At 40.1% G+C, this 27,741-nt stretch overlaps 2 protein-coding genes across 3 annotated transcripts; one reads left to right on the plus strand and one right to left on the minus strand.

Annotated features, from left to right (window-relative positions):
• Positions 1 to 317: 317 nt before the first annotated feature.
• On the minus strand, positions 318 to 27,192 carry LOC119745688. 2 transcript variants are annotated; one of them, XM_038222226.1, is made up of 4 exons: positions 26,942 to 27,192; positions 25,822 to 25,965; positions 10,440 to 10,547; positions 318 to 1,333 (listed from the first exon to the last, which is right to left on the minus strand). In XM_038222226.1, exons 1-4 carry the CDS (start codon positions 27,055 to 27,057, stop codon positions 433 to 435), a joined length of 1,269 nt encoding a protein of 422 aa, XP_038078154.1. In that variant the 5' UTR covers positions 27,058 to 27,192; the 3' UTR covers positions 318 to 432. The 2 variants fall into 2 exon arrangements, with proteins under 2 accessions (XP_038078154.1, XP_038078153.1); XM_038222225.1 differs by lacking the exons at positions 25,822 to 25,965; positions 26,942 to 27,192 and adding an exon at positions 19,090 to 19,462.
• LOC119745689 (rho-related GTP-binding protein RhoN-like) lies at positions 2,162 to 23,707 on the plus strand. Its single transcript, XM_038222227.1, has 5 exons — positions 2,162 to 2,444; positions 4,407 to 4,494; positions 15,332 to 15,441; positions 16,804 to 16,938; positions 22,047 to 23,707. Exons 1-5 carry the CDS (start codon positions 2,319 to 2,321, stop codon positions 22,347 to 22,349), a joined length of 762 nt encoding a protein of 253 aa, XP_038078155.1. The 5' UTR covers positions 2,162 to 2,318; the 3' UTR covers positions 22,350 to 23,707.
• Positions 27,193 to 27,741: the final 549 nt, after the last annotated feature.

Consider the following 27,741-nt stretch of genomic DNA (forward strand, 5'->3'; position numbering starts at 1 on the left):
CCCAGCTTTGTCAAATTTTTTTCTTCATAGAAATTCATTAAAAGAATACGAACCCCCCCCCCCCCCCCCCTGCTCTGACACCCCAAAAAATGATACTGCTAATAATGTCCGCCCAAGCACAAAATAGCCAGCTTGGTTAGGGGGTATTTTCACACTATTCGGTAATAGTGTTAATAATCGTCGGATTTGAACAACGCCCCCAGTAAAAGTATGGTACGAGCCCCCCCCCCCCCCCCCCCACCCCCACCTATTGATTTTCGGAGGCCAAGTATCCGGAGGAAAAATAACCTGTCTACATTTCAGACTGTTTTGCTCATAACACCCCCCCCCCCTGCGAAAATTACTGGATGCAAGAGTCGGTATGCTCTTTCAAGCTTGGATTTGTATTGCTTTTGGCACATCAGCTTCTACTAACGAGAGTTTTCCTTTTCTTCAAGCATCTCCTGAAGGCATTGCTTCGAGGTTTGATAACACTGCGCACACTTGCAACACAGAGTCCAGATACTGCAGTAGATTCAGCGACACCTTAGATCTCAGGATGCTGAATGTCCGCAGCTGCTGTTGCAACTTGTCAAAATGACGGTTCAGGGAATCCGCATCATCCCGGAATCTGCTGCTGTGCTTGGAGAACTGTGGCCAGATGGGTTGGTTGTGGACCCTGATTCCGTGGATGCTAGAGAGGTGCCTGTCAGGCTTCAAGGAGAGAACCTCATCGCCGGAGTCAAGTAAGTTCTTCAAGGAGTTCTCTTCGGACAGTTGGGGGTAGGAGATGCTTCCCCCAAAGAGTTGTGAGATGAAGCAGATGTAACCATTTGGAGTCAGGCCAATCAATGCCTTTGCCTTGAAGGAGCTGTCGGACCTACTGATCATCCGTAGTTGGGTGAAGAGATGCGACGGGGCATCTGTCTCGATTTCCAGACAGTCTAGGATGAGACGGCAGTTTGGGAAGCTCCGTTTGATAAAGGAAGGCATGGTGCTCTGGATGACCGACTTCTGGGGCCACTGGATCAGGTCGGACGTCAAATCTGAGATGGTTGTCAGGATGAGAAGGAACACTTGTTCCAACGTGGAAGGAGCAACACTGAACTGAGCGGCAAGATGCTTGAACGGAGTATTCAACTTCAGTTTCATGAGGAACACCAAGAGGCTATTCTCTGCAGACAAGCCACTCCCGCGCACTGGGTGAGTCTCCAGAGAGAGATGCTCTAGAAGAAGGTAGAAGGTAGCCATGGAAACTCCGGTGATCTCTTTGACAAGTGGCTCCATGTAGCACACGTCCTTCCAGCCGTGGAACCCAAGGCATTTCCGCAGGGTTTTGGAATTCTCAGCATGTCTGTAGTAAAGAGAAGGTAACAATTGAACTTTAAAATTAGAAACCATGAAGACGGTCAGAGCATACTGACCGGAACGTCGAGTTTATACCTCTGGTTCTTTTCAGAACCATTCTCTTAGTTGAGAAATTATTCGCACATGGTGTTTCCGCAAACCTTTCATTATTTAGAAACCATCTATTGGGTCACATTAATTTTGCCGTTAAGTGCATGCAGCCAAGGCCATTCTGTTGAATGTGTGCCCCAACATGTACCAACTACACGACTCCCTAAGAGCTCTTGTCAATAAAAGTATCAAACTCCTCAAACGAAAAATATTCCACTTAGCCCAAAAGAAAAGTCTTGGAAATGTTTTGGAGCAAACTAGAGACAACATTGGATGGATTGTAAATTTCTAAAGCCCGGCCCCTCAGAACGAAACTAATTTTAAGGCACTGGGGCCCTTTTCTTTTTCAATCCCTCCCACAAACAAGAACAGTCAAGACCGACAGTATTGAAATGAAGTTGGGTTTTTAGTGCGTGGAGTTTTTTAATCGTAGGAGCGATTTTTCTCAGTCACAGAATTGTCCGATCCAAATACATCTGTCTAGCGCCCTCTGCCCCATAGAATAGTGGGCGTGAAGGAGGTGTGTCAATTTCACGGTCACTGATTGGCTCACACAATCACCACGCTAGACCTCGGCATGCAAACGCGCGCTGAGATCAATCCTTCTCGCTGACTGCTTGAACGCGATCCGATTGGCTGCGAGCCTGACGTAGCTGTAAATAAATTAGGCAGGACACGTGATCGAGTTCCGCAAACCGTGCGAACCAGATCAGAGACGCTTGTCATTATTTGTTTGTTGGTGGAGCGCGCGCCACCGCAGAATTGATAGACAACCAGTTTTATAAGCAGTCGTGAAAGCGACCTGTTGGCAGAACATAATTTCAGACGGACGGTGACTTTGTGGCAATTTATTTTTTGGAAAATACACGAACTTGGTCAAGATGCGCCGACAGAGATCTATGATGGCTTTGAACGATACGGCGAGATGTAAAATTGTCGTCGTTGGAGATTCTTTGAGCGGGAAAACAACAGTACTTCACACATTTCTGGGTCGTCAATTTGATGAGGTAAGTACAAAAGTCGCGTTTCTTGAAATATACTGTATTGATGAACAGATTTTGGTGCTAAAATTTTCATATATGATTAAAAAAAAACATAATTGAAAGATAACACCACGGGTTTTACGAATGAAATGTTAACACCAATACTGATTTTGAAGCTGAAAAAAAAAATGATTAAAAATCTGTTACAGAACCGGAGTCTTCATGGTCGATAATATTATTGCATGACAAAAATGGAACCTTGGATAATTTCTGCAACCTTTCTTTCCGCTACAAACGGTTAAAGATTAACGTTTCATGCTGGAATTGTTTAAGTGAAGCGTGTTATTGTTGGTATGTTCAGATTTTACTTTATTCCAGTACCAAGGTAACCCGAAGTTAGTGCCTAAATACGTCATGTAAGTTAGTTGGCTTCGCTTTGTGAAACCACAGAGAAAAAGAAACACACTGAAACCATACGGGAAAGACAAGCGACAATCCTGTAAATATTCGAAGGTTATCCCATGGTCGCAGGAAACGGCACTGAGAGTGGGCGCACACTCTTAAGGAAATGAGTAAAACGATTGTTCATGCCAGTGGTGAGACACAATGCTTTGTCATGAGGAACGAAGAAGAAAAATCAAGGCTGTGAAAATATCCAATTTGGTGCCAAGTTGATGACCAGATAAACCAAAGTGGACTAAGTACAATGCGGTTATGATGGATATTTTGGTAATTAGGGTTTTTTACTGCTGTCTGCGTTTTTAAGTGAGTAATCATGTTTTCCCACGACAGGTTCCTGTTGAATGCTTCGCCCTCCTTCTGTTTAGAGGAAATAATAATTTTGGGTACCTCTTTAACAATTTGCCGCCAAACTGACAGACTGAAATACCAGACAGACCAGTTAATGCGGTCATTACATTTACTTATATAAAATTATAACTACTTCCTATGAAAATTCTATAAGCTCTATATTTTCGTTCGACGCAAAACCATCTATTTGACAAAAGATGGGGTGAATGAATTTGAAAAAGGATTAAACCCATTGTTTTGTCAATGTTAATTTTTTTTTTTAATTCATATTGATTATAATTGTGTGTCTTGTGAATTTCCCATGTATGCTTTTTATTTTTTATTCGATTGTAAACCATTTGATTTTTTTTTTTAGGATTAAAGGAGTATCAGAAAGGATAAAACAGTTATTTTTTTCAATTTTGAAACAAAAAATATATATAGTTTAAGAAACTGCTATTTCAGAACTTGTGAAACCGAAACTCGAGTGTGAAAGTAAGCAACCTAGGTTCTCGGGCGTGGACCTAGAGAAAGGCTCAAGACATTTCCGCTAACTTCCGGGTAGCTGTCAGCAACTCTCTCCGGCCCAAGACAGCCCCGCTGCCCAAATTCATCCTAATCCATCCATTTCCTATTAACAGACGCAGACAACTCTACAAAGCGAATAATCAAATTCTTAAGATCTCCCCTGCCCTCACCCAATTAGGATTATCTTTTAAGTCAATTTCACGCCTGACGTCATCAAGTTTGGTGTTTCCCTTCGGATTGAAAGTTCATTTGAACATTTGAGATTGTCACTTCAAGAAAAGAAGTAAACACCGTCTGCGTAGCACATCATAAATGGGTTCCCTATGACGTTACTAACCTTATGGCATAAAACACAATGCAATTGCTTTCTTTTAGGGTCATATTTGTCAAGTTTACATGCAAGCATTCAGTTTGTATTCCACTTAAAAATGTGGAAAATTTCTCAAAATAGATTTAACAAACATGTATGTGTACCTTATTTACCTTCAGAATGCTGTGCATACCATGGCATACTGTGCAGAGAAAGCATATACGAACAGCTTTTTCTGGAACCTGAAATATTGAACTGTTCAAACCTTTTACGCCCCTCAAACTCTTTTCTTGTGGACTGTATACAAAACTGTATTATTTTCAATATCTGCATTGTTGCCTTTATTTTCTCCAACACAGGTGTACACACCGACCACGTTTGAAAACTACTCGTCAACAATGGAAATTAACAAATACCGGATGGAACTCACAATTTGGGATACCTCAGGTAAGTTCCTGCTCTGAACTCGTTGAAATATTTGGGCAGTAGTTTTGGAATTTTGCGATTGATGGGGATTTGGGCGATTCATCAAATCACGTCAACCACATCGGCATTATAATCTGAAAACAGCGTGGCAGGTGCAGATTATGTCTGGTATTTTGTTATTTCGGGTCGTTGTGGAGGGGGAAAAAAGGGCAATCCTAGGCTCTGCTGGGTATTTTAAAAATAGTTCAGTATGACCAAGCTAAAGCTTTTTTAGGAAACTAAAGTTTAGTCCAAAGACAGTGACTGACTCAATCAATATATAGATTTTAAGCAAAACAAAATCAAGAACTACAATTTTGTTTAGATGGTAAAAAACAGTTTCATTACAGAGAAGTGGAATACATATATTGGTATCTCTTCTCAATAATACATAGGGCCTACATGCATTAGACGAAATGTCAAAAATAAATAAATAAATTTAATGGCGAGTTAATTTAAATGTGATGCTAAGTTTAGCTATGCATAACGAAGTGGGTTGATTTTGGACAATTCGCATGGGTTACCATGGCATTACCATGGTAATGTGAAAACATAAAAAAAGGAAGACAGACGGTGAAGAGGTGTTTGCGGTAGACGACCGAATTAATCAACGGAAATGAGGATGTAATGATGCATAATATGAACGCGATTATAAAGGGCAATGATCTGAAGCGGAAGAATATCAAATCTATCGAGTCAATCAACTTATATAGTGTTGCATGAACGAGTCCATCACAAGTCCATCACAAGTCCTTACACAAGTCCTTACACAAGTCCTTACACAAGTCCTTACAGAAGCCAGGTCACAAGTCCGTACACAAGTCCTTACACAAGTCCTTACACAAGTCCTTTCACAAGTCCTTTCACAAGCCCAGTCACAAGCCCAGTCTCAAGTCCAGTCACAAGTCCAGTCACAAGTCCAGTCTCAAGTCCAGACTCAAGTCCAGTCACAAGTCCTTTCACAAGTCCAGTCACAAGTCCAGTCACAAGTCCAGTCTCAACTCCAGTCACAAGTCCAGTCTCAAGTCCAGACTCAAGTCCAGTCACAAGTCCTTTCACAAGTCCAGTCACAAGTCCAGTCACAAGTCCAGTCACAAGTCCAGTCACAAGTCCTTTCACAAGTCCAGTCACAAGTCCAGTCACAAGTCCAGTCACAAGTCCAGTCTCAAGTCCAGTCACAAGTCCAGTCACAAGTCCAGTCACAAGTCCAGTCACAAGTCCAGTCTCAAGTCCAGTCACAAGTCCAGTCACAAGTCCAGTCTCAAGTCCAGTCACAAGTCCAGTCACAAGTCCAGTCACAAGTCCTTTCACAAGTCCAGTCTCAAGTCCAGTCACAAGTCCAGTCACAAGTCCAGTCACAAGTCCAGTCACAAGTATTACACAAAATTATACTCAATTGTTGATTCAGAACGGATATTCACTTGAGTCTTCCATGCGTCTTATCTAATCCTTGGCTTTACGGGGTAATCCTATACGATAGCACTGCCCAGCTTACAAGTGGCAGTGGCTCAGCCAGTCAGTGACATAAGTACAGTGGTGGAAATAAACTGGCGATCCAGGTCCAGCAAAAAGTTATACCAAGTTGTTCATCCATTGTTTTTAACGCTCAAAACTCAACCCATGTTAAACGTCTAGGACTTCGTTATGTAAACTGCCGCGGGCGTATTATAGTGTAGGATGGCATCGTATACTGACATTTTGTTGACCAGCTGGGATTGTTAAAGGTGCACAAGTTTAACTTCCAGGGTGTCACTTAATCTGCAAATAGTAATACCACTGTAAAGATTGACAGCTCCAGATTTCGCCAAACTTTTTAAGTAATTCAAGATACGTAAATAATTTTGAGTGCTAAAAATTGAAACATTTACAACAAATCAAAGTTCCACACATTGGAAATTAACAATATTGGCCATTCATATATAACAAATTGTGACTTAAGAATGTATTAAAAATTATCCACGTTTTTCTCTTATAATTCCAGACAAATGGTGGCAATTTTTCATTTTGCGGTTTAATTAAAGTGATAGGATCCAGTCGACCTTTACCTTTACTCTAGGTTAAAGTTTAACTGACGAGTCATCAATCGAAGCTTGAAGAGCGTCATTTTACTCGAAACGCACCCCACCGACCGTTGACATAGTCAAAATCTTTAATTTCCTGGCGTTTGGCACAAAGGATTTTGAGTTCATGCATAGATTTCTGGAAGTCTGAACGCCAGAATGTTTGTGTTAATACCATGAAAGAAAAAAAAAACAATACTTCTTAACTTTCCCCGCGGTTTATACGGGAGGGGTCGATTCGAGGTCGAAGCCACAAACGAAATTTCGCTCGAAATGTCAGTCAAACATTGTAACCCCGGGTGTTTTTTTTTGTATAAAATGATTAAGGGGTTAAAAAAGCAGGTCGGGTGGAATGTCATGACAATAACAAAATTTATGGTCGGGTTGGAGGTTTATTTTTGAAGACTAAAACTGACAGTTTCTACTTGATTCAGTAGCACCATGCGGTACTGTGTACTCGTCACCTTGGGTGCTATTTCGAGAACCCCGATCTAATTTATGCCTAAAATGCTGCCAAAAGTAAGGGGAGAATTTGTGAAAGTATGTCGCGTGCACGACTTCGGCTCAGCATAACTTGGGCGCTGGTCTCCTCGTGGTGATTGATTTGTGGAAGGTTCAAGTCGGCTTCATTTCAAAACAAATATTCACACGGAATTAAGCTACACTTGGGTACACATTCCTCGACCCCGCAACATATTTTCCAAATGTGAACCATGTAACATCAGCATATCTCAACTAGTCGAACCGCTCTACGGTCAATCAATAGTGTTACCTTGAATATGTCTAATCTGCGAGTAGTAGCCATTTAAAATTTCTTAATTTTGGTCAGATGTTTTCTGGTTTTTGTTTTTTGTAGGCTCCCTGTATTTTTGAAAAATAATTGCCAACCAAATAAGTGAACCTGGTGAACTAATTGTATAAATAAATACACAACATATATTATGTAAGTAAACTAATATCTCAGCATTATACCATGAATAAATTGTAAAAAATAATAAAAAGCATTAAACTAATAGTTTATCTTTCAAGAAGTTTATATTTTTCAAGAAGACAAACAACAGAATCCCATAGTTTTACACTACTGTCCATAATAATTATTTCATAATATCGAGAATTATTCAGATAAAGCACATATTTTGAAGATTTGCAAGTGTCTTATAAAATGTTGGTTTTTAATTCACGATCTTGGCCAGTACATGATGTCATGTAGCTCCACGGTACCGGTGATGTCATGGCGATTTTCATCGCTGAGTCACGCACATCATCTCTCAGTGGGGGAACTCCCCGCTGTATTTCGCTGTTATTGTGAAACCGATATTTAGACCCCAAGGAAGTGGGCTTTTCCCCCAAGGAACCACAGTGAAACTTTCCACAGTCACCAAAATAGCTCCAAGAAAACAAAAATAGACGAATATAGATACCCCCGTGGGAAAACAGCAGCTTTCTTTTTGGGCAGTATCGTAAGCCTACAGTATGTTTTTGACTGGATGTCTTTGGTGTCGATAATGAAAACAAAACTACTAATTTGCTACAACGGATTTGATGATGTTCTTCTCTTTTTCCCCGAACCTATCATTAAATTAAAAACAAAAGGATTATGATTTTAGAATCAATGTATTTGGCAGAAATGAGTTCAGTCCTTCATTATGTAGTACATGACTAACGCAATTAATCCATTAAAACATTAAGACAAGTCACGTGTCAGAGTGGTATACTCATACAATTGTCATGGCAACTCCCGCCACTAATACATCAGTGAATACCTTTTCCTATAATCAGCAAATTAATATCGCTTAATTGCACGAGTACCCTCCTAAATGGATGACACGAGCAATTTCTGTGACATCTTTGTTTTGTCACGTAATGAAATCTGTCGCTTATTCATTATTCATCAGTGGCTGTGAATCATGGTGAATCACGCGTGGCAGTCTCCGTTAACCATGCATCAAGTTGTGTTCATTACATTATACATGGCATAGCAGCATCGGCCTTGCGAAATTGCATCGTTTGTAAAGCCTACTCCAGAACTTGAAGGAGCATGTTAGATTAAAATGTCACCCCCAACTATTTTTTTTCAGCGGAGCTTTTGACATTCTCTTGAAATCTTGGTGCCGTAAGATAGTTAGATGTAATTTTCCCAACATAACCTTATATATGAAACAGTTAACAAAACACCAAATTCCCACCAAAGCGAACATGAAAATGCGGATCCAAGTTAATTTTTCAGCGATGCTTGCGCATGGTGTTCTCTGGCAAATCTACACTGTATATGGCACTAAACAGACACTATAACATTTGCCCAATTTAACGTTTATAAAGAACACCAAATACCAGTGTCAGATAACAATGTAATGATTGCATCAGCTAGACACATGCATCGTTTACCAATTTCCGTAACATTATTTTCTTCGAGGCCATGGTACGAAAACGAAAACGCCCACCTTATTGTTTTCTGCGAAAATTTTGGAATTTCCTCTGCAATTCTTCTATTTCACAAGACCAAGCCAGACATTAGATCATAAAACTAATTCCTCTACTGGTTGACAAGTTTCAAGTTAGTTGGAAATTTCCATATAGTATTTCCTCAATGTTTATTAGAAGGAAAAACATATGAGCCCAATTGTCCGATCTCATTATGTGGGCAGATCTCAATCGGTAACCGGATAAGGAATTGCGTTTCAAAGCGGAACACATAAAGGTCACTTCGAGAGATGATATATTTGTAGCTGACACGCATATCTGATAGAGATAAAGTGATAATCACGTTAGGCATGATGCGACAATTGCGAAATTGGTTCGTGTCAAAAGAGTGTTCGCGAAATGACAGTCACCTCTGCATACGTGTAGCGTCTGAATATAGCGTCTGAATCACACTACATACAGTACACAGTGCCAAAAAAACCGCAACATTCAGAAAACAAATAACTGTTTTATGGTTTTCTTCAATGAAAGTATATATTACATTAAAGCCAGACTATTTCTCAATCCACTCCTTTTTACCCCATTCCATTTAGGTCCTTCGATCCAGAAATGCAGTTAATTAAGTCAAAGGGAGTAAACTTTACTTGGGCCACTCTCACCTGCGATGTCACCAACTTCAATGCCTATTCAGATTGTACTGTATTGTATATTGTGTGATTGTATTTCTGTATCTAGGAACCCAAATGGAACGGGATAAAAGGAGTGCCTTGAGAAATGGTCAGGCTTTTAATGTATTTCGTTGAGGAAAAAAAAATAAAGGTTTAATTATGTGTTTTCTGAATGTTACTCCTTTTTGGTGCACTCTGTATTTACGCAGTATTAAGGAGAAAACTAATGACAAAGTATTCAATAAATGCAACGTCATACATAATTAAATATTACAGCTTTTAACTGATGTTCATGCCTGTCATGATGTTCTTTCACAGTTCATATACATTGTAAATACATTATTTTCATGTAATCTTCTGGCTCTGCTGGTATATTTTCCCAATACCCCCCAAAAAATAGTATATCGGCTTTTTTTTGTTTCTTTCCTCAATCACTTCCATATTGCAATATTGTATTTGATCAAACTACAACAAATAGTGACTAATATTTTGAGCATGAGATAATACAAAAGGTTTAATGAGCAGTGTAAACCAACCAACCACCACTAGATGTGACCACGAGTTGATGATATTGATATATATGGGAACCATATGGTTTTATACGTCAGCTGTAACGACCATTTTCATTAGTACATTCCTTCCTAGTTCCCACCGTCCATGTTTCTGATGTACACCAGGCCTCGAATTTCAACATTATTGCGACCCATCTGTTAGAAATTTAGCACCATATAAAAATGAAGAAACAAATCGTAATATGGTGATCATAAATTTTACTGACCCATGCTGTTTGCTAGTCGATGTGGTATGTGAGGAATGACTGGCGTGCGCTGACCCAGACACGCGTCTCGCGTCGTGTCGGCAGGGTGTGGACTTGGAATGATCCGTTCTGAAATTAATAAAAAGAAAAGAAACGGACAATGAAATTTGATGTGAGTCATAACATTTTATGGAGTTTGATGGATTCTCAATGGGGTTTCCAACTTTGATTCTATTAAAAAAAAAAAATTATACAAGAGGTCTTTGCTTTGCAATCATTTTTGAACTGTGTGCTTTTGTTCTACACGGTGGTGCAAAAAGAAGGAAAACCACTTTGACAGGAATTCCAGCATACTTAATTTTAATATTTGAACTTGGTGGGTTTTTTTTACAATGTAGTGAAGTGTAGAACTTCAAATATACAGGGTGAAAAAAATATTTTAAAACATCGAAAGAATAGTTATTACGCTAATTTAAATAAAAGTCACCAAAATTACAGTTGTACACGCGTAAGTCCAGTGAAGTGTTTTTTGTTGTCTTCAAATCAAGCTCCGGAGCTCGGTCAAGCGGATGGAATAAAGCCGTCCGTGGACAAACAGGTTTGGCACATGACATTTTTAAACTACCATATCTCAGAGACAAAATATGCATAATGCAATGAGTTTTCGTCACTTATGTTTAAATATCAATATTTTAATACCATTAAATTGAAGTTTTGAAATATGCTCAACAAGTTGGTGAAAATTGCTGTGGGTTTCCTTCTTTTTGCACCACCCTTACAGAGCTAGGGATATACATGCTATAAAACCTCTTGAGCGTTCGTTCGTGTGCATTCAAGGATGGGGGAGTAACAGAAACTGTGATTTTCTATTTGTAAAAGAAGCAAAGACAGAACAACGTACAGACTAGAGGCCAAAGAGCCCTTTGGAGTGAGATTTCAAAACCGCCTGAACTGTCATGCGCTTTGTACTTTGTAAAGAGATGGTCTTAAGTAAATTAGGCCTTAACTTATGCAAGTCTTTTGAAAAGGGCGGGGCAATCAATGGTAAAGAAGTAAATCTACATTCCATGATCCATCATCGAAATTACAAATAATTCCCATCCTGACCACCTGTTCCACAGGAAAACACACTCACTACACAGGGATTTCATATTTCCTTTTCGCCTGGATTTGCCTCCAACCCAACGACACGCTTTCCGACACCTGTAAAACACACACTCATTTTCATGGCCAAGCCATGCATGAAACCTAAATCCGATTGCAACAGGCTGTTTCCATTCTAGCCATATTTTCCCCTCTTTTACTGATATCAAATCGATTTTTTTTTTATTTGTCCCGAATTGTCCGGGTTCAGTACACCCTGGTAGTTTTTTTTGTGAGTGGTCTTTGTGTTTTGAGACACGTGTTGAGCTCATATCGCCGGAATTTTGGGTCACTGCGCGGGGATCATAAGCGTGAATTCGTTTGCCCTTGCTCCAAGCCCCAAAGCCCCACAAGTGCACGACGTAAGGTGAGCTTTAGCCTAAAACGACACGAGAACACAATCTTTTCTGGGTATTTTGAGGGTTACAATAGAAAGTCCACGTGGGAAACTGCGCTCGTAGTGAAATACAGTACGGGGCTATACAAAAATGACAATGGTATGGCGCGGGTATATGTTGATATACGGTGTACAATGGGTCACTAAGGCCAAATGGGTGGTTTTTGTTGTCCATTTTCAGTCAATTAACAACCATTAACCACAAACCAACAACTTGACAATCTACATGGCTTATTGCACTTGCGTTCAATGGTAGAAATACGAAAGGTCATCTTTATTCGGCAATTATCTATAAGTGATAAAAAGAGTGAAGGTATATGACAGGAATGACCACAAATGTGCAAGTGAATTAAACAGCAGTAAATCAACCACTTTTTAAGTAGTAATTCTGAACGATACAATTAGTTAAACCAGGCACTAAAAAGTATGGTCGGTGCATGGGCAACCAAAAGGTCTGTTAAAAATGCGACCTATATCTATCAGCGAACCGTCAGTACGTGACGAGTGCATTGCGTGTATACTCAACTACGGATATCCCTTTTTTATTAAACTAACAGAAATTTATTCAAAAGAACTACAGTCAATTACAGTTTTGGTTGTGTCAACTTGATTCAATTTACTTGTTGTCGATTTTTTTTCTCCCAATAATACTTGTCCTCAAAAATTAAGCACCGATGGAAACCACTGACCCGTAAAAGATTTTGAACTGAAATTTAATTCCAAAGCCCTATTTGCGTCGATTCTTCTCCAGCTATAGGACACGGTTTGGATACCTTTTGGAACAGGAATATTCTACTGTCGCTGGTCGGTCGCACCAAACCGACTCTCACGGTCATGCACTTTATTTCTGGCCGTGACCTCGCGCCTAACAATGGGCGGTGAGGATTGCACATTTTACTGCAGGTTCCCATTATAATACCAGCACCTTTTTCGGATCTGACAGCTGTTACAATTACTGTTAGTAATCCTAGAGATTAGATAGTGATGAAATGTAGCCGACAGTAGCGGTAATAATGATGGCATGATGAGCACTAATAAGTGGGCATCGCTGGATGAGTCAAGAGTTGACATCAATTGAATTTTCCCATGGGCGTTTCCAATTCTTGTTTAACATCGAATCCTTCTTTATGTTAATTCGAGGTCGCTGCCTAAATGTAGTGCTTATTTTCGTGTATTATATTTTCAAAGGGATGACATCGCACTAAAACATGATTTCAATAACACTTGATTTTGTGCGTTCCAATACAGACAAATTAACAGCGAAAACTTGGACGTTTTATAGCCGTTGTCTAAAATGAAACATTTCATATACATGTAATAGAAATTATTGTGTGTGATTTCATGACCGATTTTATAGTTTCACGTCATGAATATCGAAATGCTGAGACTCAACAGAAATTCCTTCAAAGTCAAAAGTTCATGATTTAACATCTACAAAAACATTGCAAGCCTGGACAAATGTAGAATACATTAATCAAACTCGAAACTAAGACAGGTTTTATATAGCCAATGCACTAGAGACAGAGCTGTAAAACTTCAGTTTGCAAATTCGTTGTTCAGTTCGTGGAGCTTGCTCCATGTTCAGTTTTGGTCATTGGAAAACTGCAGCTGAATTGACGTAAAAGGGTGACCACATGGCATGAGAGAATTTACGACCGCGAGGATAAAAAATACCAGCAAGAATATGGAACAGTAAAGGAAACCTTCATCTTTCAAAGCTACGTACAATATAATAATATATTTCAAGCAGTATTTCATGAGCACAAAAAAAAAAATCCCTAGCCACCCTCAAAGGCATATCAATCACATTTTTATATTAAAACTCGCTCTTTCTATTTACATAATTTTTTTTATTCAGCAATTCTTATTCGTGTGGTGTTTATTTTTCGCCATCGCGGTACCACTACCAGGGTTGTTTGTTATTGCTGTGGGGATGTGTTAAGGAATTTCCATGGATAATCCTCCAAGGAATTTTATATGCAAACAGGGCAGTCAACTGGTCGTGCGTAAACACGCAATAATAAGACAAATTTGTTCTGAATTCTTGCTAGGGGCCTCTCGCCCTTCACACAATATAGATTTGGTCTGTCCTCCTGAGAGTTTCACCTTACATTCTTAACACTGGGAAACCGTGTGAACTAAGACATGGGAACTATAAGTCAGACACAAAATGTACAGCATTGTATGACTAGATTAATTATCGAAAGTTCTTATTATTTAGTTCAGAAGCAAACAATAAAAGGAAACAAAATAATAACATTTGGGGGAACAAAGTTTCAATAATCCTTCTTTGAAAAATAATTAAGCTGCTGCAAACTGCTCACTGACCGGATTGACCTGATATATACAAATCAAAAGGTTAGAGAGGCCTGATATATTTCGTCTTTAGCAAAGACTTCTTCAGAGGCAAATCATATGGAGATGAACCAACATGCAGGGGACATGCACACAGGCAGGGTTGGAAGGATAAACACAAAGGATGGATGGGGGGAGGTGGACAGTGGATGAAAGGAGATTATGGAGCAAAGGAGTGTGGTGGGAGTGGGGAAGGGGAGGGGGTCGGGGGAAGAGGAAGGGAAAGATGCAGGGGAACAAAGGACAGTGGTGATGAAAGTGACAGGGTTAATAATCCTACTTTGTTTGAAATAGTTTTCCTCTTTAAATAACTAGTTATAAAGAGAGTAAGTGACTGAAACCATGATTCCAGACAAAACAAAGAAAAGTGAAAAAAGCAAAACTAATTTGTAGAATTTTGTTCCGTGTTCATAGCGACATTTCATTTAAAATCGAAAATAAACGGTGTACGAATAGTAAATGCATATAAACAGAAGCAAATGTTATAACAACAAAGAAAATCTCACACAAGGACCTGCCAAAATGCTTTCAGGAAAACCAAACCCTAGCGAAACCTGTACAGTAATTGAAATGAAGACGTTGTTTCGATATGTCTTTCGTGTTTGTTTTTTTGATGTGTTATGACCAGGGTAACCACAAGCGTATTGTTATGGTAATGAGCTTCCACTGAGTGACCAGCGTGAATGGTCAAGCTGCTGTGGCGACCTTGATGGCCACTTTGGTGGTCAAGGGGAACAGCTGAAACCTTGCAGTTGTACAAATACACACAACGATGCACGATTTGAAATGTTCGTTGTTTTGAAGTATAGGGGTTGCCAGTGCGTGTTAAAATTGTAAGGGAATGATATTTTCAATTTTCAAAAAAGTCTGAACGCTTGATGAAATAAGTGTGAAGGGTGCTTCTTTCTACTGCTGTCAGATTCAAAATGTCTGTACTTATTTGCTCAAGTCAAGGGTAAAAAAAGTTGTACGGGACAAGAATTTTATACAATGTATGACATTTTCCCCTCTTCCACAGGTAAACCCGAGTACGACAGCGTTCGACCTCTTTCGTATAACGAGATCACAATTGCGTTAATTTGTTTCGACATCAGCCGGCCGTTCACGCTGCACAACATCATACGAAAGGTGGGTCAAGATTTATTTTTGTTAAAAAAAAAGATTTTTTTTCTCCCAATAAAATAATACCCTTTATTAATTTCTTTCATTTAATCATAAAGTCTGAAAAGTTCTCAAGCTCAAACCAAATTTGGTTTGGTTTGACCATGGTACGACCGTAGAGCAAGGATATGGACAGACCCCAGTCTCAATTTGTGAACCTAAACATGTGCTTATTGAAAACATTTGTGAGGAAAGTTTGCTAACTGCCATAGACACAACGAATCACCAACGAGAATTTAGGACAGCAAAATATCCAAAACTCTGGCAACTTTTGCTGCTGAAATAACTGTAACATTGAGGTTTCCGCCTGAAATGACATCACGCTTTTGCTCACGAATATGGAAATTTGCATTAGCATAAAACCCAAAATGCACCACAATACCCTTGAAAATGGCAAATTTAACTTGAAAATAAGGTTAAATGGGACCCAAATGTGCATTTTCAAGGATTTCGTTAAAAAAATAACATTGCATGGGGCCTTTAAAGCAACATCATGCAAGCTGCTCATACAATGATTTAGCTTTGAGTGCCTGTAAGTTAATCATTCCGGTCGTCCACTTTACTTTTTATATTTCCTCATCATAATTGTGACTGACATCCATGCCATATTGCACACGTCTACTGCAGCCGTCTGCCAGGAATTGATATCATTATTGTCATGCGTGCTATTCCAAGCACTTGAGTAGCCATCCAGGGTCCATTTTAGGTTTGATCTACATGTACTTGGCGAAACCCTTCTTGCAAGTCACAAGAGGAATTTGGTTCTTCTGTATAAAGTTATTGCCATATTTTTTTTTGTTAGAGCAGATCCACATGTATATTATGTCTTCACAAATTCTGTTTGAGGCATGGTCTTGCTTAGGGCATTTTTGCTAAGGTCTTTTTTAGTTTCGGGTCAACTCGGTCCCAAACCAACTCGGTCCGAGTCAACTCGGTCCCTTGCTCCCAGGTCAACTCGGTCCCAGGTTAATTGCGAAGTTTAAGGGAAAAATGCTCTAGCAAGACACTAGGGTGGAGATCAAATTGTGCCACATTAGGGTACATCAACAATACAAGAGACCTTAACATTATCCAACCTTTGCTTGCGTACATTTGTGCGTTTGTGTTTTTTTTAGGGACCGGGTTGACTTTGGATCGGGACCGAGTTGATTTGGGACCGAGTTGATTTGGGAGCGAGTTGGTTTGGGACCAAGTTGACCTGCACCCTCTTTTTTAGCCGGCAAATGGCGGGATGAGCACTCACAACTGAAAATGCACTAAAAGAAACTTTGATTGCAACATGAACTGATGTGATATGTAAAATGTGTCTTATCCCTTCTTGTTTTGCAGTGGCACCCAGAGGTTAAGAAGCACTGTCCAAATTGCCCGATCATTCTTGTGGGCTGTAAGATGGACCTAAGAAACAACATCCAAGTCATGTCAGAGCTGTCAAAAGACAGAGGGCTACCAGTGTCTCATGACAGGGTGAGAACAAATATTCAAAAACCCTCCCCCCCCAAAAAAAATTGAGAAATAAATTAAGAAAAAATTTTAAATGGAGGATCCGAAACGGAAAATTTATCGTATCTCTCAAAATATGAACATACATAAGTCGTCAAAACTTTAGTTTTGACGCAAGCAGATATCATTTGTGAAAATACATATTTAGGGCCTATGCAACAAAATACAGACTTAGAAGTTAGAAACTTGGAATTTAAATTACATGTATTTCAACAATTTTGAAGATGATCTTCTCGCTGTAGAATGTATACATATGGCACTAGTTTGGTCAAGGCAACATGAGCTAACATGCATATTTGTTGGTCGGATTAGGTCGACAGATAGCTGGCCACTCCCTTTCAAAACATCAAATTGATACTAAAAAGGTAAACGGTAATTGGCAACATTTGCTGTGGGGCAGGACGGCAGGTTATAGCAGACCCAGACTGGGACCTCGCGTGTAGAAAAACATGCAAAACAAGATCAGGCCACCTTTACTCACTCTTTAGCTAACAACATTCTCCACAATTACTTTAATGAAGCAAAGACAAGGTCCTCAGTATTTCACCAGCCAAGTTTGAGGTCTCAATTCAATTTTTAAAGGAGACTTTTCTTTAATATTTTGCACCCAAGAGTGAAGCCAGGTGATTTCAATTTGAAGCTTAAGACTAGACTGGTACATGTCCAACTTTTGTAAGATTAAACCTTCAGTAGTCTGGTGGCATGACTATGGAAATGTGTAGAAATAGAGACTGGGTACCAGATGTTTCTTTTGACACAGTTGATTGCTGTAGTACTAAAAAGGGTGTTGGACTGGCTGTTTCATGTGCCAGTCTATTTTCTTGTGTTTGCATGTTAAGTTTTGGTACTCTCAGTCTCAGTCTGATAAACAGTTTGAGAGTCCCAAATTCATGTTGTAAGTAGACTTGTATACAAACTTAAGTTTAAAAACCGATACCAAAACAAACCCGAACACAATTGGTAAATATTAATATTATTAATGAGATTGAGAACTTTTTCAAGTTCAAATGGTCACAGGCCGTGGCCGAGTGCTAGTCCGAGTAACTAGGACCCAACTTATCGCCTTTTTTAACATTTGGACATGGTCTGGCGATAGTGGGGTCCAAGCTAATACCGCGACCTGGACAACACCGTCCCAAAAACCAACATTTTCCAACAAAAAACATCAGATTTCACCTTCAAAACGGCCTCCAAATTACTAGATATGCCACCTGAGGTACAAGTAGACATCGATAATTAAGATGGTTGTACTGAAGTTTACTTACGATCCGGAAAAAAAGTGAAATTTTCCGTTCATTTCGGAGAGCTCCCCTCGCAATCTTGAACACGTTAAATTTCCGATCGTGTTTAATTTTTGAACGACGCGATTTCTTCTACATGCCCAGCGTACATTCGATGGTCCCCGTATCCCGAGTGCGATTCCATTACCGAGCGCCACGATGCATCGATTATGATAATGAGTAGACTGGATCACGTTTGTTAACACATGTGCATTTCAAACGATAATCGGGGGTCTGGAACTAGCACAGCTTTTATGGCGGATACCAGTTCAAGCTGATTCCCTATTCCCTTTTACAGTTCGAAATGCACATGTATGTGTTTACAAACGTGACTCATTATCCTAATCGATGCATCGCACGCGCTCGGTACGGGGACCATCGAATGTACGCTGGGCATGTAGAAGAAATCGCGTCGTTCAAAAATTAAACACGATCGGAAATTTAACGTGTTCAAGATTGCGAGGGGAGCTCTCCGAAATGAACGGAAAATTTCACTTTTTTTCCGGATCGTAAGTAAACTTCAGTACAACCATCTTAATTATCGATGTCTACTTGTACCTCAGGTGGCATATCTAGTAATTTGGAGGCCGTTTTGAAGGTGAAATCTGATGTTTTTTGTTGGAAAATGTTGGTTTTTGGGACGGTGTTGTCCAGGTCGCGGTATTAGCTTGGACCCCACTATCGCCAGACCATGTCCAAATGTTAAAAAAGGCGATAAGTTGGGTCCTAGTTACTCGGACTAGCCGAGTGCATAATATTAACTAAGTTATCGAGCTCATATCATCTTGGGTGTCCAGTACAATTTACAAATTCTGCTCTACATCTGTCTACCCACTTGCATTTCTCGTGGTCTTCCCAGAGGTCCATAAGAATGTTAGCCATGTCATTCTTGTCAGGGCACCCCTGTCGGTCCTGAAGCGCCCTCCATCGGCGACTGACCGGCGCAGACAGCTTCACGGTCGTGTCCGGTCCGCGCTGGCGGCGATGTGTGGCGCGATATTTCGCCTGAGCTGCAAGAACAGATTTCCTCTTCGCCTCCGGAGAAAGTGGCCTCCGTCCCGCTGAACCAACGCGTTTTCTCTGCCCTGCCGTGGTGTTTGCACTCATTTTGTCGTTCCTTTTTACTTGTTATTTCCCGCTACATACACGCGAGTGTGCGATGTCAATATCGCTTGCAATTGCCTGGTTCCCAGACTAAAGGACCCCGCGCTTAGACTGTCGTCAGGTCAGGAAACCAGACTAATGCAGTGGCCTAGCTCAGCCAATTGAGGGCGGCATTCACTTTCGCCCTTGTTTTACTACGATCGAGTGTGGTCCTGAAAATGAATGGCGTTTTGATTTCTCAGGACGCTTGATACTGTTATTTATTTTTTTCACAATGTGCCATAATTTATTATCATCAATAAAAATTGAAAATTAGATGTTGATGCTGTCAATTTGTTACAGAAAAATGAATTTGTTTTCGGTATGGATTTGTCACGATCTGCTCGTGAAACACAACAGAAATGTCACGGATGAGAAATAATTTTTTTTGGGAAGTTATAATGACGAAAAGTGGAAAGGGTGATGTAAACCGTGGTAAAAAGTCTTACCTTCCTACTAAAATCTAAAATTAGTGGAAAGGACTAAACTACGCTATTAACAATGTGTCATGTACAATATTTGCACATTTCCGAGACTGGGACCTTAAGTGCTCAAAACGATGCAAAAGAAGATCAGACCAACTTTACTCACGGTGTAGCCAGTACTGAAATTTCTCCAAAACTTTCAGTGGGCAAAGAAAAGGTCCTCGGTCTTTCACCAACCAAGTTTGAAGACTCATTTCAATTTTTAAAGACTTTTCTTCAATATGTGACATATGAGAGGGAAGTCAAGTGATTTCAAAATGAGGCTTAAGACTACACTTTTACAAATTAAATGTTCATACATGGTCTTACTATTTGGAAAAGCAACTGTTTGACAAGACTGACTTTTTCAGTCATTGTCATTAGTCTGGTGCCTGACTATGAAGAAATGTGTAGAAATAGTGACCTTGTACCCGACATCCTAGATACATTTCTTGTGGTACAGTCAGCTGACAGTTGATTGATGCAGTACTGAAGAGTTGTTGGACTGGTTGTTTCAGGTGTCATTTGATTTACATGTTTTCAGTACCTTAAGTTTTGGTACTTGGTTGGTTTCCTCCTGAAACATCCTCTAGGGATCTTGACTTTTTGGGACTCTAGGCTCATAATACACAGTATTGAGTCCGGACTACACATTTCCTTGCTATAAATCATGTACACATGCTGGGCCAATGTCAGTGTTAACTTACTGTTCTGAAGAGTGGCGTGGCTTTGTGGCACATCTTTCCACTGCTTTGCCACGCGATCCAGTTTTCAAACAAGCGTGGCAGGATGGCAAGCGAGGATACTCGACAGGCGAATGCATGTACAGCAAGTGACGCAATGCATCATCGTTTGTTTTCAGGCCGCTCTGCTGCTTGTACCGTAGCCAATCTTTGAAGACCTTCCCGTAACTGATCTGGTGTTTTCCAATTTTGTATTCCTTATTCTGGTCAGCCCTTCTTTTCTTGACAGCCGTTGGCGATATGCCAAGGCAACTGCCGAGACCACTTTTACTTTTGGTGAGACTTTGGCGACCAGAAGTTGAAGGTATCGAGTCGTCAGCCATTGCTATAAAGCGTTTCCTATCTTATGGATGTACGGATCCACAAGTGCTACAACTACATGTACAATGTACAGTACATGTACATGAAAACTATTGTGTCTAGTACATGTATAAAACTACGTACGAAGCTGTGGCCACCACAACTTACAAGGAGGGGTTGAACACGGAGAAAGACGGGGACTGGACTATGCTGTAGTAAGACTAACGAGGACAGCCTCCAGGCCCTTCATATGGGAACCATTAATTTTACGACCAGTGGCTGTCAGCAGCCAGGCTGACCGCTGGGGACTTTGTGGTCAAGTATCTGATCTGAATGTTGATTGATAGAACAGTACGTGTTTCATGGGGTCTACTGTGTGTCCTTATACGGCTAATGCCTCCGACTGCATTATGAGAAACTAAACCGAGCTCCACGACTCGGAGAGACCTCCTTTAAACGTACAATTACAAAGGATGAACAACCAAAAGTCGTACGACAGTAGAGCAAGGATATATGGACAGACCCCAGTCTCATTTCCTGCAAGGTTCCGAGACAAAATCTGGCAAAGCCAATCTATTCCAGAACTAGTCATACCATACCACACAGGTCATACAAACCCGCGGTATAGCAGCCTGGGTGTCGATGCTATTACCGATATAGGTATCACATTTTCCAGCCTTGTGAATATTTACGCAGAAATGTGAGCCGAAACGAAAATGAGATTTTTACACTGAGAACTGAACTGTGTTATGCGTACAAACATGGACTTGTGTTAGTTGTATACCATAGAACATGTAACTAACATTTTTGCCTTTCAGGATATAGGAAGGTCCTGCAATCGACACGTTATAGGCCCTCTAATTTTGTTGATAAATAAGGTGTGCATTCCATTAAGCCACACTAACGAAAGCTCCAAACTAGCTCCGCCTAAAATATAATTACATGTATCGACAAGGTTCCATGACGACGAACACAACATACTACCCGAAACGTTGAATAATGTGAAATTCTCGTCAGCACCACGCATAACTCGTACGAGATGTGTTGTCTTGAATACCTCCAAGTTTAGTTCGGTCAGTAAATGCATATGTAAACCATTAAATCTAAACCCGTGTTTTCTTTCATCATTTCCCCATCTACAGGGAGCAAAGATAGCCTCACAGATCGGCGCAGCAGCTTACGTGGAATGCTCGGCCCGGACCAGTCCCACCAGCATCCAGGAACTCTTCGAAGTCACCTCCCTAGCCGCCATGGGCAAGCTCAAACTACAGAAGTCGTACATCGACTTGCCATCAGCGTGCAACGGGGGCACGCTGCCCCTGTTCAACGCCAACTCGCTCCGCCGGCTCAGCATTCGGAAGAAGAGCGAGCCGAAACTGCCGGCGCCTGTCAGGGTGAAAGCAGTCGTGGTTGAGAGAGAATCGCGAGGATGTATCGTCATGTGAATCAAAGTTTTGATACTTCTTGAGACAATATCTTCTTGTACTTTTTATTAGTTCTGCCAAGAGCTATGCACTATGCCTATACGTCAACAACTCGTATAGTTCTGATGTTACAGTAATATCTTAATTTGTGAACTCATATGCATGGAATATTATATACAAAAGGGACGAACAAAACACTTCAGCGGGTCTGACTTTTCGATCATTATAGCAGAAGCTTTTTCAAAAGCTTTGAGAAAGAGTTTGCTAGAGTCGGAATTGTCAAGCGCTCAACTTTGTTGATTTGTATATTTCAGGTTTAATACAGTCAGTTTCATTTTTCACGAGGAAAATATTTGTTTTTTTCCCTTCAATTTTCCTGTACATAAACAGATCTTTAAACAGTTTTGCTTGAAACAATACTCTGTCTTATACCGAAACATTGATGAACAGCCAAGCTTGTCTCGGATTATTTAAACTCTATAAAAATGGTGCTTTATATTAATCTTGCGGGAAAGTTTAGTTTCCCGTCCGTTTCGTCATGATTGTTACATGAAGAGTGAATTTGTACAGATAATTTAATAACGTGCTCGGCTGGACGTGTTTGCAGCAAATATTAACAATAGGAATCACTGAAATGTTTCCAAATTGTACATACTGTAAACTTTTGTATAAAAAGTGCAATATTTAGTGGAGTTATTAATCATACATTGTCCAACTAAAAGACCAATGTCTTGAATTGCTCTTATGCCTGACAAGTTGTGCTTTAAGTGAGCGCTGGATGTTGTAATATATTTAATTTAAAACAAGCTTAAAAACCGTGAGTGCGAGTTTGAGTGAGTTTCAATTTTTGTTGGCGAAAAAGGAAGAGAGAACGTATGCGAGGAAGAAGAAATAAACTTTCGACACTAGACTTTGTTTGAAGAATATCTGTACAAAACTACATGTGTAATTTCGTTGGTAAAAGTTGCGTAAATAAAGAACAACTCATGTAGATAGTGGATATGAATGAATAGTGAATATTGTAAACGACACTGATGGAAAATGTGATGACATCGTAAGAAAAAATGAACCTTTGTAGTGATTTTTATATTATGCCATAATGGAAAGCTACCGTATTTTCAATTGAATTGAAATTATAGACTATTCATATTATCAAATATTCCTTAAGTATGGCAGTGCGGACTAGTCTGAGTATCACCCGCATCAATGGAGCCCTCTCTGATAACCAACGTCTGATTCGAGCATGCAAATTTGATGCGACCGCCGCGCGCGCCAGCTAATCGGAATCGACCTTACAAATTGTGACGTAGCTTCGATCAGAAATGTGGACTAAGCTGTGGATTGGTCAATTTGGATGCCGCGTTTTTGTAATACAACAACGGGTTGCCGAAGACCCGATAGAAGGCGCACGCTGACTGGTCAGAATCTGGAGGTCATGGCGCAGTCTTGTTTTGCATAATTAAATGCCGAATGTTCTTATACATGTATCATAGTGTACCCTTGCTAATGCAAGGGATATTGCATACACCATGCATACACCAAGCGCGGACTGAAACAAATTCTCAAGTACAATCGAGAAAAGGGATGAGCGGACATCTTGAATTAATTCGTATTTAAATGTATATTTGATACACCCAGAAATGTAATTAAAATGTTATTACCAGCTTCCGCTACGGTCCGGCAATTTTCCACAACTCAAGAGAATTACCCAATCACAGATTTAAAAACAAATATGAAACTGATGTGAATTCTGTAATTGCCATGGAAACCGTTGCCGTAATCTGACACTATTTTGCTCTGCTTTTGATGTAATCATGCAACTCATGAAGCCTACTTTTTTTATATAAAATGTGTATAATGTATATAGTGCTATCATAGATTCAAATGATTTGATGAATTCAAATTAAAGACAAACGCTATTTGAGTTTCTTTTCCGAAGACTTGTTGATTCATTTGATATCTTTTTACTTCTTATAACATTGGTCGCTGCAGAGTGAAGATGAGATGATGAAATATAGTGGTGGGAGAAATCAGAGATTTCAAAATCCAGTTATCCTAATTCATTTCAAACCGAATAACGGTTATCTGATTTCACTGATGAAAGTTTCCATCCAGCTCACAGTCATGCCAACAAAAAGTGACGAGTGAGGTGCCACATGAAATGCCTGCCCAATGACTGGGTATAGTTTGCAGATTCAATTACCACTAGGCCTTTACAATAACACTCCAGAGCTGTAATGTTGAACAAACAGGTGGGAACTCTCTGATGAGTCGAACCAGCAGGCTATTCATATACCAAGAAGACCACTAGCAAGTGAATGCAGTTACAATCAGAGACCATCGAGCAAATTTGGGGACAGTTTAATTATTAGCCCGTGTCGCAAAACAAAATGGAAGGCCTCAAACATTTTTAAAGTTAGTCTCGAATATCCGTTTTTCCAAAATCGAAACCGAATACTTGCAGTGGAATTCAAGCTGGATTTTAAACAAAATCTGGATTTAAATCCCACCATTATGACATCGACAGAGCTTTGATTGCTTATTCACTTATATAAAAACAGTTATAAGTTGTTTCATTTGGAAGCTGTACCAGTGGTTGTGGGATAGATTTCACAATGAATCATTTTTAGGGGAAATCTCGCAGTGGGCAAATCACAGTCACGAAACAAATGGGAATAGAGGAAATAAAAAGATTTCACAATGATTAAATTTCGAAAGGACAACTCTCTCTGAGATAGGCATAGACAACGGGCAGGTCACAGTCATGAGACAAAGCAAATGCAGGAAACAAGATTTGTACAATGATTAATGTTTCAGGGAATACTGTGAGATCATTAATATCTTTATAAAATTACTGACGATATCACTGAAATAGGCATCGAGTACGGTGTTAAAATCACACTCACGGGACAAAGAAACTACAGGAAACAGCAACAGGATACATCGCCACTATCTCTGATGATGGTCATGGGTCTATATCCCCATTTCCCTAGGGTTATGACCTCTCCAGGGTCGCTACTATCGCACGACCGGGGAGGTGGAAAGTGCATTGGGAGAAAGTTCACGAATAAAAGTCCACAGCACTTCTCTGCACAGATAAGAAGAGTTTTTTCCGTTTATATTTGGGACTGAGAACCTGTGAGGCATTCTCGATGTTGTGAACTATTTAGGCAGAGTTACAAAAAAGGTTTCCGAATCCGGCTTTTTGGAAAAAAAATTAGGCCCCCCCCCCTTCTTCCCAAGATGGCGGATTTTCGAAGATGGCGGATATATTCTTCCATTTTCTTGACTCTTTTGCTGGTACAACGGTGTCAAAACGAGCCGCCACCCTTTCTACATAGCTACATTACACTTTGGTTTTAAACAAATAACCGTCCATATAATTGACAAAATTTGCAAAACATATTGCAAATGTATATGAATGTTTTAAATAATAATAATAAAATAATAAAAACAGGCTGAACGTTCAAGCCAGAATTATGTCATAGCCTACCTCCTCCTTTTCTTTGCCTTTTCAGGCTTGAGTAGTTTCGCCTCATTTAAGTTGAAGAGGGACGGTCCATTTTCTTTGAGTCCATCTTTGAAATGACAACTACAGAGTCTATTGTTGGTAGTTGGCCACGTCACATCTGTCCGCCTTGAAAAAATAAAAGATAAACAAAATCTAAGCAATTTTTTTCATCTTGCTTTAGCTTAGGGTCGATAGAGAGCCTGCACAGAGCGCCCTCAATGTTGTCAGGTCATTGTTCCTCTGCGATACGATTGAGTGGACAAACAATTATTATTGTAGCGCCCACTTCCATCGTCACTGAATATGAAAACCTGTACAGTGAGGGCGCTCTCTATAAACTCTCCGGAAAAAAATATTCTGCCGCCTAATATAAATGAAAGAACATATATGATTGGTCAGCAAATCACTGTTTACATCGCACGGCCCAATCATACGCACCCTTAAGACACAGTCAACAATGTGCACCAGCCTATAGAAAACAACGATTTTCATGCACTTTCCGCAGAACGAATTTGTAAAAATACGAAGTATATGAGAACTCCAAAACCTACTGATCTGGGAAATGTAACATACAATATAGCTTTCAATTGATTTTCGGTATAAAAAATGAACATCAACGATTATGTCGTGTCATATCGGATTGGCCTACGGGACTAGGCGCAGGCCAGCTGCGGCCGAGTCACTAATTAATGAATAGTATCGATATTAATCATTCTATAAAATGTCTTTTTCTACCAAAAGCAGACTTCTCTCTTAATTGTATTGGCATAATTGTAATAATTAAATTCTAGTTTTGAATGTTTTTTTTGCGGGAAAAATGCGATTTCATACGCCGGAATTTATGATTGGTGCCATATGAGAATCAACGGTGTTTTGCGAGATCACTGGATCGGATGGGCGCGTCGCGGTGATTCTACCCCAACATTTCCCTAAAAAAAAAAAAAAAAACCCTGCCCCCCTCCCTCTATCTACGGCATACATGTTGGTTTGTTGTGTCGCTAGTTTGGTAAGTCCAATGGTCCAATTACGTAAAACTGGAAAGGGAACTAGGGCCCCTACACATGTACAATTCTACCTCCATCGACTACAATTGCGTACATACCTGCTCACCAAAACCCACGCTTTATACTCCGGTTTGTCTCGATTGGGAAAGCGAAAATACCTGCAACTATGGCTCTCACTAGTGTGCAGGCAATTTGTGGCAAAGCACCCTACCATGTTCTGTCCTTATTTTGAGTCCGAAGGGTGAAATTTTACCGTGAAGATTGAGCCTTTAATTCCGCGTGCACCGTACTCGTATGGTTTTATACTAATTATAGCTCCGTGGTTCAACCCTGTTGCGACGGGCCGTTGTGTCAATGGCGCGGCGCGCGCGTGAACCACTGCAAATGACCCCGATTCCCGGAAGTGTTACTATGACGTCACGGCGAGTGTGGACCGGATGTTCTCCAAGCTAGGCGGCGGAGGTAACGCTTTCCCAGCGTAACGGTTTAGATTTCCCATCAAAGTCCAACATGTCTTCCAAATACATGTCATTAAGGTGTCTTCGACCAACCAGCCAAAGAGGGGGGTTTATCCTGCCCTCCTGTGGCTGTTAATTCCTTTCCCATAGTTTGTCCCTTCTTGCCAGCCAGACATCTCCCCCCCCCCCTTTACCAAAACCGGGAAGAAAAAAATAATACAGTGATATTCAAGACCCAACACGGTATAGTACATCTTATGAACAATATGTGGAAATTATGTTTCTTACAAGTCGTCTTGAACTGCTCTGAGTTTGCAAATTCTTTTTGTTGCAAAGTGATGAATGACATTAAAGGTTTTCAATCTCCAATAAGTTGCCAGAAGCGTTTGCAATTGGCATAACTCCTGTAACAGCTTAAGAGTTTCGTCAACTAGCCTTTT

The sequence above is a fragment of the Patiria miniata genome, unplaced genomic scaffold (assembly GCF_015706575.1).
Source record: "Patiria miniata isolate m_02_andy unplaced genomic scaffold, ASM1570657v1 HiC_scaffold_7, whole genome shotgun sequence".
Lineage (NCBI taxonomy): Eukaryota > Metazoa > Echinodermata > Asteroidea > Valvatida > Asterinidae > Patiria > Patiria miniata.

What these genes read in the sequence shown, in the direction of transcription:
- LOC119745689 (XM_038222227.1), top strand. Translation starts at nt 2,319, where the DNA reads ATGCGCCGACAGAGATCTATGATGGCTTTGAACGATACGGCGAGATGT. An exon ending in TGGGTCGTCAATTTGATGAG is followed by an intron (nt 2,445 to 4,406) that starts GTAAGTACAAAA and finishes TCTCCAACACAG; the next exon opens with GTGTACACACCGACCACGTT. An exon ending in TACCAGTGTCTCATGACAGG is followed by an intron (nt 16,939 to 22,046) that starts GTGAGAACAAAT and finishes CCCCATCTACAG; the next exon opens with GGAGCAAAGATAGCCTCACA.
- LOC119745688 (XM_038222225.1), bottom strand. Translation starts at nt 19,361, where the DNA reads ATGAGTGCAAACACCACGGCAGGGCAGAGAAAACGCGTTGGTTCAGCG. An exon ending in GAAGACCACGAGAAATGCAA is followed by an intron (nt 10,548 to 19,089) that starts GTGGGTAGACAG and finishes TATTAATTTCAG; the next exon opens with AACGGATCATTCCAAGTCCA. An exon ending in TCGACTAGCAAACAGCATGG is followed by an intron (nt 1,334 to 10,439) that starts GTCAGTAAAATT and finishes TCTTTACTACAG; the next exon opens with ACATGCTGAGAATTCCAAAA.